This window comes from Lactuca sativa, chromosome 4 (assembly GCF_002870075.4).
Source record: "Lactuca sativa cultivar Salinas chromosome 4, Lsat_Salinas_v11, whole genome shotgun sequence".
Classification (NCBI taxonomy): domain Eukaryota; kingdom Viridiplantae; phylum Streptophyta; class Magnoliopsida; order Asterales; family Asteraceae; genus Lactuca; species Lactuca sativa.
In genome coordinates this window covers 155,868,203-155,880,327 of record NC_056626.2, presented here as the reverse complement: position 1 = coordinate 155,880,327, position 12,125 = coordinate 155,868,203, and the positions used below count along the sequence as shown (strand labels likewise).

Sequence of the window (12,125 nt, the reverse complement as noted above, 5' to 3'; positions counted from 1 at the left end):
TTTGGAAATGCTTTGATAATATCTTTATCATATTTTTGGGAACAAATTCCGAAATATTATTCTTCAAAAAGATACTCTGATTTTCAAATAAAGCATAAACAAATCGGTTTTTTTTTGGGCGTGGAATTGAGGATGTTGCAGTCATAGAGGTTGTTGATGCCATAGCCACTGCAGTTGTTGTTGTTGTAGGACTCCAGGGGAGAGGGACGGTGCAGTACCGAGACTTTAGCAATAGGAAGCCCCCAGAGTTCGACGGGGTCAAGGATCCGATCATTTCGATGAGGTGGCTATCTGATATGGAGGATTGTTTCTTCACCTGCTCATGTCCAGAGGACCAGAAGGTTGTGTTTGCCTTGAACCTTCTTCGTTGGGGACGAAGGACTGGTGGAAGCTGGTGACCGGTGCTTATTCTCATGCGGAGAAGGCCATAGTGACATGGGAGCAATTTATGGAGATGTTTTGTACTGAGTATGTTCCACTGGTGGAGAGGGAGAGTTTATCCCAGGAGTTTTTGTCGTTGAAGAAGACAATATAATAGGTAACGGAGATGACCAATATCTTTACAGACAAAGCCTTTTTTATGCCCTAAGTATGTTGTTTCAGAGCAGTTCAGATGTCCCGTTACTTGAGCATGCTCAAGATGGAGATCCGTGAGTTTTTTGTTAACCCAGAGGTATGATTCCATCTCCAAGTTGCAGTCCCTCGCTCGGAGGAGGGATATTGAGATTTAGACCCAGACGAGAGAGAAGAGGCAGACCCCTGTTCAGTCACAACCAGCAACGAAACAGTTTAAACCCGTTGATTCATAATCTAGAGGACAGAGGGGATGCACTTGTGGCAAGTGCAGGAAGATGCAAGAGGGAGCATGCCGATTAGCTACTGGGTGCCACAAATCTGGCAAGGAGTCGCATTTCGCGAGGGATTGTCGTCATCAGGCTCCGTTATCGTGTACCAGGATTTGTTACCACTGTGATCAGGTTGCCCATGTAAAGGTCAACTGTCTCTTGCTCGCCACCATACCTGTGCAGGCACTAGCATTGGCTACTTTGAGGATTACTGATGGATACCGGGGGAGAGCTGAGACCCTAAAGGTTAGGGGTTGTGCTTTCCAACTCACAACAGAGGAGGTTAGGGCGGCGTATGACGTCGTTACTGGTATGTATTCATTTATTTTATGTTCAGTTGTTTCATGTATGCTTATGCTTGTATTTCTAATAGATATTTTCTTAATGAATTCTTTGCTTGCTCTTGTGCTTTTTGACTTGGGTTTGAGTCGGTCCTTTGTATATTAGGTTCATCCTATATTCCTATGTAAATTGAAGAAGCAATCACCATGGTTAGAAGATTTTATGGTGGTTGCCGGATACGATGGTTGTCATGTCTGTCGAAGATGATGATGATGATGATGACGACGCCAAGGGGAATAGTATCGTCAGTAACAATGGTGGTGGTCCCATTTACTTTATATAATTACAATAACAAAAATAAATGTTAAAAATGTTAAAAAGAAATAAATAAAGGTAAAATTGTATTTTTATATATGGTAGGGACCAAATATACAACAAAATAAAATGTAAGGTATTGTTCCGGTTAGAGAAACCAAACATATAAATTACATTAATAATCAAACCACAGGGACCATTCATGTAACTTACTTTATAATTTTCTTTGTTTGACGTTTCGATGCTGCCTTTTACCTTTTGGTGACCTAGACCAGGACAACATCAAGGATTTTCGTTTCAATTCCGACTCGTTATCAACATCATCATCCAGAATTCTTTCTTATTACAGTCACCCCTACCCGTGTCGATCTTCTGAAAACACCCAATTCATTCATTCATTCGATCAAAATTCAAAATGCTTCCACATGCCCAATCGATGACTTCACCTCTCCAATCTATCTTCTCCCCAAAACTTCCAATTTCTCATTCCAAACCCATCTTTAACTACAAACCTCGCTTCGATCCTCCCAAGTCCTTACTTCTCCAGCCTTTGAGATGTTCGGTTTCTCTGGCGCCCGAACAAACCCATTTACAATCAAATGTCACTACCAAGAGTAATAAACCCTCCCCAGCTGAAATTTCAAGAACAATCATGGAGTTATCCTCTGTTGGCACCTTTTCAACTACGGCCCAAGACAATTGGCCTCTTGCTGTTGGTGTTCGCTTCGCCGTTGACCCAGAAGGCACACCAATTGTTTGCTTAAGTGCTTCTCATCACCATTTCGCTAACGACAAAAGGTCCTCCCTTAATGTTCAGGTATTTGCGAAAATCTTTGATTGTTTTTCAACCTACATCCATTTTGCTTCTATTCGCACGATTTATGTTTTCTATGGCTGATTATGCACTTCTGCTTAATAAGTTAGAGCAATCTGGTCTGCGAACAACACAGTGCACCATCCAAGGTAGCCTTCACAGACCTGACGATGAAAATCTCTTGAAGGTACTTCTTGTATTAGGCTCCATTAATATCACACTTCTGTGTGCAATTCTATTTACGAATCTTAATATTCTCATCGACATTTCAAGCTTCTCTTTTTTTGACAGAAGATTAAGTCACTATGGGCAAAGAGATTTGGAGAAAAAGCAGACAATGAATTCATCCATATTCTTGATGTGCAACGTGTATTGCAAATGGACAACTTCATGGAGGTCTGTAATTTGGTAACTTGTACATATAAATTACTTAATTTCATGATAATCTGATATTCAAAGACACAACAAATGCAGGATGGTGTATGGGTTTCTTCTTCAGATTATGGACTTGCAAATGCTGATCCACTTAAAGATTCTGCTGAGCGTCTAGTTCATGAGATAAACACAAATAACATGGAAGATGTTCTCCGGTTTTGCAATGTCTTTGTGGATTCAGATGTACAGGTGTCAGAATATGTCATAAAATTAATCTGTTCTTTATGATATGCTCTGAATGCATCTATCTTTTTGGTTGTTCAGGTGTCAGAAGCAAAGATGGTGTGGGTTGATCGATTAGGGTTTGACATACATCTGTATTCTCCCCAAAATGATGTCTTTGAGGTCCGGATTCCTTTCCCTAGAGAAGTTACAGACGAGAAAGGGGCAAAATCGTCTTTTAATGGCATGTCCCAGACAGCATGGGAAGTAGAAAAAAACTACCATACCCTAGAATTTGAGAAAGTAAAACAGTTGAAGAAAATAGCCTCCAAGGTACAATGATTACAAGTTTCCTGATTTTGATCATACCATTTTGTAAGATGAGTTATATTTTGATTAATCAATAAGGAAAATACAGTCTGTTTTATATACATATACACAAATAGCAAATTTGTACATGATTATGTTAGGAAAGAAGCCATGGAAGATCAAGCTGCAGCATTTGTTGGTGAGAAATGACCTGTAACAACATTCTTGATCTTCCCCATCAAGCTTGTACGCTTGGCACTAGAACCATACTTATCCAACTTTGACCTAAACATGGAAGTCAACATATTCTCTATTTTCTCATCACTATATTTCAAATACTTATTACTATTAGGACTATGAGTATCCCCACTTTCCACTAAGGCCTTGTAAACAGAGACTACAACTTCCATGATCATCTGGCAAGTTTTCCATCTCAAATCTCTATCACACAACACCCATTCAGATTGTTTTCTAAACACTTGATCAAATACATCATTGAATCCTTTCATTTTGTTTCTGTCATTGTTGCTTAATAAAGCTGGAATTCTCCCCCAACTTTCTTTCAAATAAAGTGATGTGTAGTATTCTGTATGAACTTCATGTCGTTTTATCCAAGATTCCCCCATTAGATCCCCGAGCTTTGTACCCTTTAGATGTTTGCTCAAGTAACAGCTGGTGTTCATCAAGAAAATATAAGATAAAGAAGCATCTTCATATCTTTTTGCCCATGTCTCCAAGTTAAGTTCCAGTGATTTCACTATGTTTTTAATTTCAACTGAAACAATTCCCTTTGTGAACTTACTTTCATTATGCCAACTGGAGTGGATCTTTAGAACCTGTTCAAGTTCATGTTTGTATTCATCATCTAACAACTCGTTAGCATATTCTGTTACAAAGATAACCAATTTTGGAATTGTCCCATCTGGTGGAGGGTCGTTTAGTCTTTGTAGCTCAACTTGTGCTTTAAGGTCTTGAAAAATTTCACATGCACCATTGACCACATTCTTGAGAAATTCCCTAGTTTGACTTTGAATTTCTGAACATGGTTTTCCACCAAAAATTCTGTTGAAATCTTGTCTGAGATTGTTGAGAGTGGTAAAGATGTCTAGGAGCTTGAAAAGTTTGATTGCTTCTTTCTTACACTTTGTAATTGTGTTCCCAAATTTGATAAAACTCTGTATTCCCGATTGGAGGGCGATTTTGGAAAAGCAATATTTCCACACATTGACTTCAATGCTCTTACTAAACACGTGTTCACAGAGTGTGTACTCAAGTTCAAGAAGATGCTTAACTACAAACTCCAAATGTCTCCCCCATTCGTCTATATAACCTTCTACTTCTTGCACGCTATGAAATTCTGTTAATGTAATCTCCAAATAATCCAAATCAAGACCTTCTAAACTTCTATGGACAATTGTGCCCCTGATCTTGATATAAACATGAACGCATTGGTCCACAAGATTGTTGCATGAAAAGCATGCAACGATATCTTGTAGGTTTTTGACAATGGGGAAAGGTAAAGCTTCTGGTAAAGGATCAAACACATCACTTTCATCATCACCAGATGAGAAAAGAGACGAAGGAACTTGAAGAGGGAAACTGTTTTCGATTAAAAGAGTAGTGAATTCATGTTTTAAATTCTCAAAAGCAACATTTAGAATTCCGTGTTTGAGAAGAGAGCGTTCTTCAAACCTTTGCAACTGTTTAAGTATATGGAGAGTTTTAGAGACATTGGAGTGGTAGAGGTTGTCAACAATGGTTGTGTTGATGTCTTCCACCCATAGGATGGCTAAGTTGCAGGTGTTGGTGAGAAGAGTGAGTGCTTGGCTGAATCTTTTGAGGAGAGAGAGGTGGTGGTGGAGGTCGGGGGAGGGGTGGTGGTCTGAGAGTAGGCTCCCGAGCTCCTCCACCACCTGGTAGACCTGGAAGACGGCGGAAACGGGTGGAAGTGCACGGTGGAGGTGGTGGTGGAGGGTGGAGAGGCAGGGGATGTTTGTGATGTGGGATTTGGAAGAATTGATACGGGAGAGATTGGTGGTGGTTTGGTGGATTTGGAGGTCTAGTTGGGTGGATTGGTGTAAGGTGGTTTTGAGAAGATCTCTAGTGCGAATGAGATGTTCCATTTTAGGGGGAGTTGTGATGATGAAGACACATTGAGGTGATAAATCTTAAAAGGGTTTTGTTTGGTTTCTTGGGGAGTTTAATTTCTTTACCAAACATACCAAATGAGAGTAGTGGAAGATATATTCAAACCAAACTTCACTGCTAAATTGTTATGTCTTTACTCATACTCATGCTTTGCTTCATCTCACCAACTCCAACTCTCTTTTTTTGCTATGAAAACCATTCCTTCATCCTTCTCCACAACCTTCGTCGTCCAAATCGATCCAGAACATAGTTTTTTTCCTCAATAATCAAAATATAATTCAGTTGGTGTAAGGTGTCATATTTGTAAAAAAAAATGTCAGTGTTTGAGATTTAGAATAAAGTTTTAATTCCAATGGAAATCGAGCTTCTTATGGACAATAGACCCTTATGTTAGTCACCTAGTTACATGATGTATATTTGATCATAATACGGGACAATAATGGGGATCGACTCGAAGGTTGTTGGAAAAATGACTTATAATTATCAAATTAAGAACGATAATAATCATTATTAACCATTGTATATATAATGCCAAATCTAAATGCTTATAATAGTTTAAAAAGGATATTGCTTTATCAAAACGGATGCAAGTCAAAAGATTAAAAAAAAATACAAAGAAATTTGTATCATGTTAGATACTACTATAAATTATGTGTTAAATGATGTTTAACTTTGAACTTTTAATTTTTAATTTTTAATTTCTTTTTTTGCCACGGAAGAAATAGGAATAATTACAAAATAGAAAGTAACCACGGATCGACTATTTTTTAATAGAGTAAATTACGCGAATGGTCCCTATGGTTTAGGATAATTTTCATGTTTGGTCCCTAATTTATTTTTTGACTCGAAATGTCTCTATTATTTGTTTTTGTTGCACGTTTGATCTTTGTATTTACTAAAAAAAGATTATTTTGTCATTAATTTCTTAATTTATTTAAATAACGTGAGGTAGGTAAGGTAATGTAAGGTGAGATAGAAATGGGGTTGGTGATGTGTTTATTTAAATAAATTTAAAAAACAAGGGCAAAATAATTTTTTTAGGTAAGACAGAGACTAAACACGCAACATAAACAAACAATAGAGACCTTACAAGTTAAAAAATAAGTTAGAGACCAAAAATGCAAATTACCCCAAACCATAAGAACCATTCGTATAATTTACTCTTTTTCATATTTACTACACAAATTTTATTCATTTCTCACAAAAGCTTTTTACGTGTTTATATATATATATATATATATATATATATATATATATATATATATATATATATATATATATATATATATATATATATAGGTTCAGGTTCATTTGAGACCATTCTAATTTTGTGAGACCGTGAGACCAAATCTAAAAATAATTTTAAAATGCAAAATAAATGGAAAAATCCAAAAATTCTTTTTTTAAATATTATTTTCGGAACTTGAATTAACTAAAAAAATATAAAAAATAAATAAAAATAAATAAACAATAATAAAAAAAATTAAAAAAAATCCGTTTTTTTTTTAAAAACACGTGAAATATTCTAATAAAATATTACACTGACATATTCTAAAAAAAAATTTAAATGTAGAATAAATGGAAAAATCTAAAAATTCTGTTTTTAAATATTATTTTCGGAACTTGAATTAACTAAAAAAAATAAAAATAAATAAAAATAAATTCCATTTTTTTTGAAAAATACGTGAAATATTCTAATAGAATATTACACTGTACATATTCTAAAAATAATTTTAAAATGCAAAATAAATGGAAAAATCCAAAAATTCTTTTTTTTAAAATATTATTTTCGGAACTTGAATTAACTAAAAAAAATTAAAAAAAAATTAAAAACAAAAAAATGCGTATCACGGTCTCACAAAATTAGGCCGTCTCACATGAACCTAACCCTATATATATATATATATATATATATATATATATATATATATATATATATATATATATATATATATATATATATATATATATAGATCAGGTAAGATTTTTTTTTTTGTAGAAATGTAAGAAGTTTTTTTTTCTACACTTTTCTGACGAACAAAAGAAATGAATCATTAGATGAATTAAAAATAACATGATTCACCAAAAAAAATCTCAAAAAAACACACCGATGATTCATTTATATAATGATTTCGTTGTTATTCACCAAAATTGTCATACAAGTGAATTTTTTCTTAATTTACTTAAAAATGAATCATGAAGATTTTTTTTTTTGGAAATTTTTCTTGTGAATCATCTTAGCTTTGAATCATCTAATAATTCATTTTGTATGTTCGCTAAAAAAATGTGGAGAAAAATGAATCATGTTTAGCGAACATACAATGCCTCTCAAGTCCTTGGATCCAACATTTTCTCTTTATCGTGCGCCATTCGGAGGTATAAAGCTCTAACCTGGGTGCATGTTTATCTAGATCTTGGTTAAGCTTATATTTTACCCCTTTTGTCCCAAAACCTATGTCTTTGCGAGTATGTGGTACTCCAAAGCCTTTAAGCCGTCCTTTCAGACATTTTAGGGTATTTCAAGTCATAAAAATGCAAGCTTGGATATTGGTTTTCTCTCATGCAAGTGTTATGGTGTGGCAAATGATTTAAAAAGTTAAGTTTTTGGTGTTGGGCTCCTTGTAGGCATGTAAAGGCATAAATATTGCAATTTTATGGCCTTGGATGTTTTATTAAGCTCAAATATGAAGTTTGGACGTAAGTTCTTAAGGCATTAAGACCTTAATGAGAGTTTTTATCTAGGGTACGTACATCGGGCACAAGAAGATGTACAGTGCGCGTACTGCACCTCGACTTCGACTTCCCTCTTACATCAGCCGCTTGTACGCATGGAATACAGAGTAGTACTCGGGGCGTACGACTCAGTTCCATCTAGTGGGCCGTTCTTTTGGGCCTTGGACCATTAAGAGTTGGGCTGAATAGGAAGGGCTAAGTGACCGTTTTTTCCTAATTAGGATAAATGGAGTATTGGACCATTTATTATGGGTTAAAAACCCAGATTATTAATTAGGGTTATTTTTGGGATATAATTAGTGTGAGGAGTCGTGTCAGCGGCAGCTCGAGTGTGTGGTTCGGTTATCTTCTTTTGGAGGTAAGTTTTCTTACCACACTAGTGGGTCGATGGCACCAATGTTGGCCCGCTGGTTGATATGTGTTAGATGTATGTGATTATGTGATTATGTTTAATATGATTGAATGTTATATATATTTAGAGCCAAATCGGGCTCAGAGTCATTACGGAATAGGGGGTTGATACGGACCCGACACAATTACATGTTGTTATATGGGTTGATATGGACCCCGAGGGTTAATACGGACCTGGCAGAACTACATGCTGTCATATGGGGTTGATACGGACCTGACACAGCTACGTGTTGTTATATACATGCTCATTGTATGTGGTATTTTGGGGAAGCCCACTAAGCTTTGTGCTTACAATTATGTTTATGGTTTCAGGTACTTTTGGTACAAAAGTGAAGGGCCCGACATGATTACATCGCATCCACCTATGTTTTGTATTATTTTATGACTTGGATTTGTACTCTGATGATTACTCTCATTTGACATACTTTGTTTGGGAATGTTATGAATAGTTGTTGGTTTTCGATTAGGTTAAAACGAAAATTTTTATCCATGATTTTGGGACGTTACATAGTGTATATAAAGTACGAGATGGTTTGTTGTTGTTTATTCATAATTATTTGACCGGTTTTGCTTCGCTTGAGTTTTGGACACGGTTATATGTGGATAGTCATGGAGGATGGTTATCATGTGATGTAAGTAATATAACTATTTGATCATTACATACTACACTTCTAAAAACAATACTTACTTTACTGCAAAAAAAAAAAATTTAATTGGCAGCACATCATGATGTGGATCTCATTGTTTTTAGACTGTAGATCGGATGATGCTCGGTGGACGGTTGTGTCGTCAGATTTCAACACTGATACATTTTACTGGAGTGACATTGATGACGGATCTGTTTACCCAGCTTGGGTAGAGTGTGATACGATATAATTTTGTTTGGATTACATTACCTAAGTTTTTATATACTAATAGTTATTTCTAACTTTTTTGTAGCTTTACATCCCAATCAATATACCAAAAGCTCATTGGTTTTGAGGGGCTTTAAATTTGAAGACATTCAAAATGAATATATATGATAGTCATTGGAAAGGTGGCTACTGTTCGGAAGAAGATGATTGGTTTATAGGTATGAGAGCCCGCATCTACAAACTGTTAGTGGGAGTCACCCATTGGGTACCGAACCAACCGATTCAATCCCACTTAAGAGCTTCAAGATGATCCTCGAAAAGGCTCATACATACCACGACAGATTGATAGCAGAGGGGACTGTGAGGTGTTTTTGTGTTGGTTCCTAGAGGTGTTGATCACCAGGAAATCGATTTTTGTATAGGGTAAAACCGGTCCATGGGCACGACTAACCAATTTTTTGGGGGGTATAAGGACAAAGATAATTTAAACATCGTATTTGTAATACGACCTACAAACACATCTTTTATTTAGTTTATGTATTTATTAGTTGTTTGTTGATTTTAATTGCATTTTCTATTTTATAAAAACAAAAGGATATATTTTATAAAATCAAAACTTCTACATTATATAAAACCAAAATTTATTTTAAAAGAAAAACCACATGCTATGCGCAAAATAAATAAATAAAATGGTAAACTGTATTCCGGAACCATGGTCCGGAACCGTACTCCGGAATTTCAGAGAGCTCTCAGAAACAATATGTTCCGTAAAATATAGTTACTTTAAAAAAATGATCATTTATATCAAAAAGGTCTAAGGGACGATTTCTTAATTTCCCAAAAATATAACATACAAATCCATATTACTCTAACACATAGGATTGTTTTTAGTAAGTTAGGAAAGAGGTTGGTGAAAAGCAAAGGGATTAGGTAGACCGGTGTTGAGATATCAACATCCATGTGTTATCAAGTCTTGATCGTTGAATCATCTCAATGACTTTTCATATTTTAAATAATTATCACAGTTCAAGAATTTCATTTATACTGAAAATGTATTAATAGTAACGTCTTTAAAAAGTGTTTAATGGAAATCGACGATGCGTCAACTAACAGACCATACTTAAAGAAATATGTATAGTCAGCACCAAATACTACGTACGTCTTTCTTAATTTATTCTTCTGTTCTTTAAATATTAAATGCCAATAATTAAACAAACTAAATGACAAAACCTCATAATTTCTTTGATCAAATCGGGAATCAAACATAATTAAACGCCACCACATATTTCAACGGTTTCCTGATCTATGATATATTCTTTTAAACCATAATAAAATAATACCAAATTCAACCTAAACCTTCTTAAACTTACCGACTGTAGTAACAATAAACTGCAGATGAATCAACCTAAACCTTCTTAAACTTAGGCTAAAGGTACGGTTACTACCAAACTATTAGAAAAGTGTTGTCATATCTACGTTACGTCATCTTCACTACAAATTCACTACCAGATTATTATCATTTGGAAATACACATTATTTATCTTTTAACTTTTTTTATTTTTATTTTAATATACAAACATATGCATTCACTGGCGAACTTTTTGACAGTTTGGAAAAAAATGAATTTTATTTGGCATAATCACGCATAGCAAGCTCGATTCCACATCACACCCATTAGCCTTTGAAGTGGTGTTCACTATGGACTTGTATACCATATCAACATTTCATGCATGTGAATCCTCCCATACCCCAAAGCCTTACCGAGTAAAATTGTTCATTTTAAATTTTTATTTAAGTAATGCGTTTGTAGTTACTTTTATTTGTGAGATATATATATATATATATATATATATATATATATATGACAAAGTTGTAAAAATGGTCTCTATAGTTGTCAAAATTATGCGATTTTTGTCTAAAATTGTTTTGTGGTGCAAAAGTGGTCCAAATTTTGATACCTTGTGTATTTTTTTGTCAAAAAATGTTAACTTTAACAGTTTGGCTGTTAACTTTTTTAAAACATCAATTTTACCCGTATTGACCATTTCTGCAACCAAATTATAAGGACCATTTATGCATCTTTTTATTTAAATTTTATTCAATTATTAATTCTTTTTATTTTTTTTAATTAAATTATTTTTTTATTATATTATTGTATATTAATAAATATTATTTTTAATATATAATATTTATATATTAAAATATTTGTTTATTGTATTATGAGTTTATATTTAGTTAATTATTTTTTAATTTCATTTTAAGGGTTTATTTATTTTTTATTGTATTATTATTTATTAATAAGTATTATTTTAAATATATAATATTTATATATTAAAAAAATATTACTTTATTGAGTGATCATTTCTTTTTTATTAGATTATAATTTATTAATAATTATTTTTTTAGTATATAATATTTATATATTAATAAATATTATTTTGTTGCATTACTATTTTTTAATTCATTTTTATTATTTTAATCAAAAAACCTAAAAAATCTCACTCACCACACATCTCCTAATTTATTTTAAATATTTGGAAGATAACATATTTTGGATAATACTACTGTTGAATTAGGTGTCTAAGCTCATAACTATATTTGGTATGTACTTGATTTGATTATGAACATTGTACTTTTGGGTTGACTTCACTCATGCAACTTGATAAGTTGACTAGATGAGAGAGAGAGAGAGAGAGAGAGCGAGAGTAGGATTTATTATATGAATAATAAATTGATACGCATAATGATTTTATTAATATATTATAAGATTAATATATTGTTTAGAAATCATATTATTAATTAGTAATCAATCAGAAA

The 12,125-nt window shown here is 33.7% G+C and overlaps 2 protein-coding genes across 3 annotated transcripts; one reads left to right on the top strand and one right to left on the bottom strand.

Moving 5' to 3' along the window:
• Positions 1–1,694: 1,694 nt before the first annotated feature.
• LOC111907425 (glutamyl-tRNA reductase-binding protein, chloroplastic) lies at positions 1,695–3,286 on the top strand. Of its 2 annotated transcripts, none has more exons than XM_023903187.3 (5): positions 1,695–2,259; positions 2,363–2,443; positions 2,551–2,652; positions 2,731–2,880; positions 2,956–3,286. In XM_023903187.3, the coding sequence occupies exons 1-5, from the start codon at positions 1,858–1,860 to the stop codon at positions 3,193–3,195; spliced, it is 975 nt and encodes a 324-aa protein (XP_023758955.1). In that variant the 5' UTR covers positions 1,695–1,857; the 3' UTR covers positions 3,196–3,286. The 2 variants fall into 2 exon arrangements, with proteins under 2 accessions (XP_023758955.1, XP_023758954.1); XM_023903186.3 differs by having other exon boundaries at positions 2,548–2,652.
• A 55-nt stretch (positions 3,287–3,341) lies between these two features.
• Positions 3,342–5,359, bottom strand: LOC111907424 (exocyst complex component EXO70I). The gene has a single exon (XM_023903185.3). It carries the CDS (start codon positions 5,283–5,285, stop codon positions 3,342–3,344), a length of 1,944 nt encoding a protein of 647 aa, XP_023758953.1. The 5' UTR covers positions 5,286–5,359.
• Positions 5,360–12,125: the final 6,766 nt, after the last annotated feature.

Excerpts from the sequence above, each read along its gene's own strand:
- LOC111907425 (XM_023903186.3), top strand. The coding sequence starts at position 1,858 with ATGCTTCCACATGCCCAATCGATGACTTCACCTCTCCAATCTATCTTC. Across the intron at positions 2,260-2,362 it reads GGTCCTCCCTTAATGTTCAG|TTAGAGCAATCTGGTCTGCG; the intron begins GTATTTGCGAAA and ends CTGCTTAATAAG. Across the intron at positions 2,653-2,730 it reads AAATGGACAACTTCATGGAG|GATGGTGTATGGGTTTCTTC; the intron begins GTCTGTAATTTG and ends CAACAAATGCAG.
- LOC111907424 (XM_023903185.3), bottom strand. The coding sequence starts at position 5,285 with ATGGAACATCTCATTCGCACTAGAGATCTTCTCAAAACCACCTTACAC.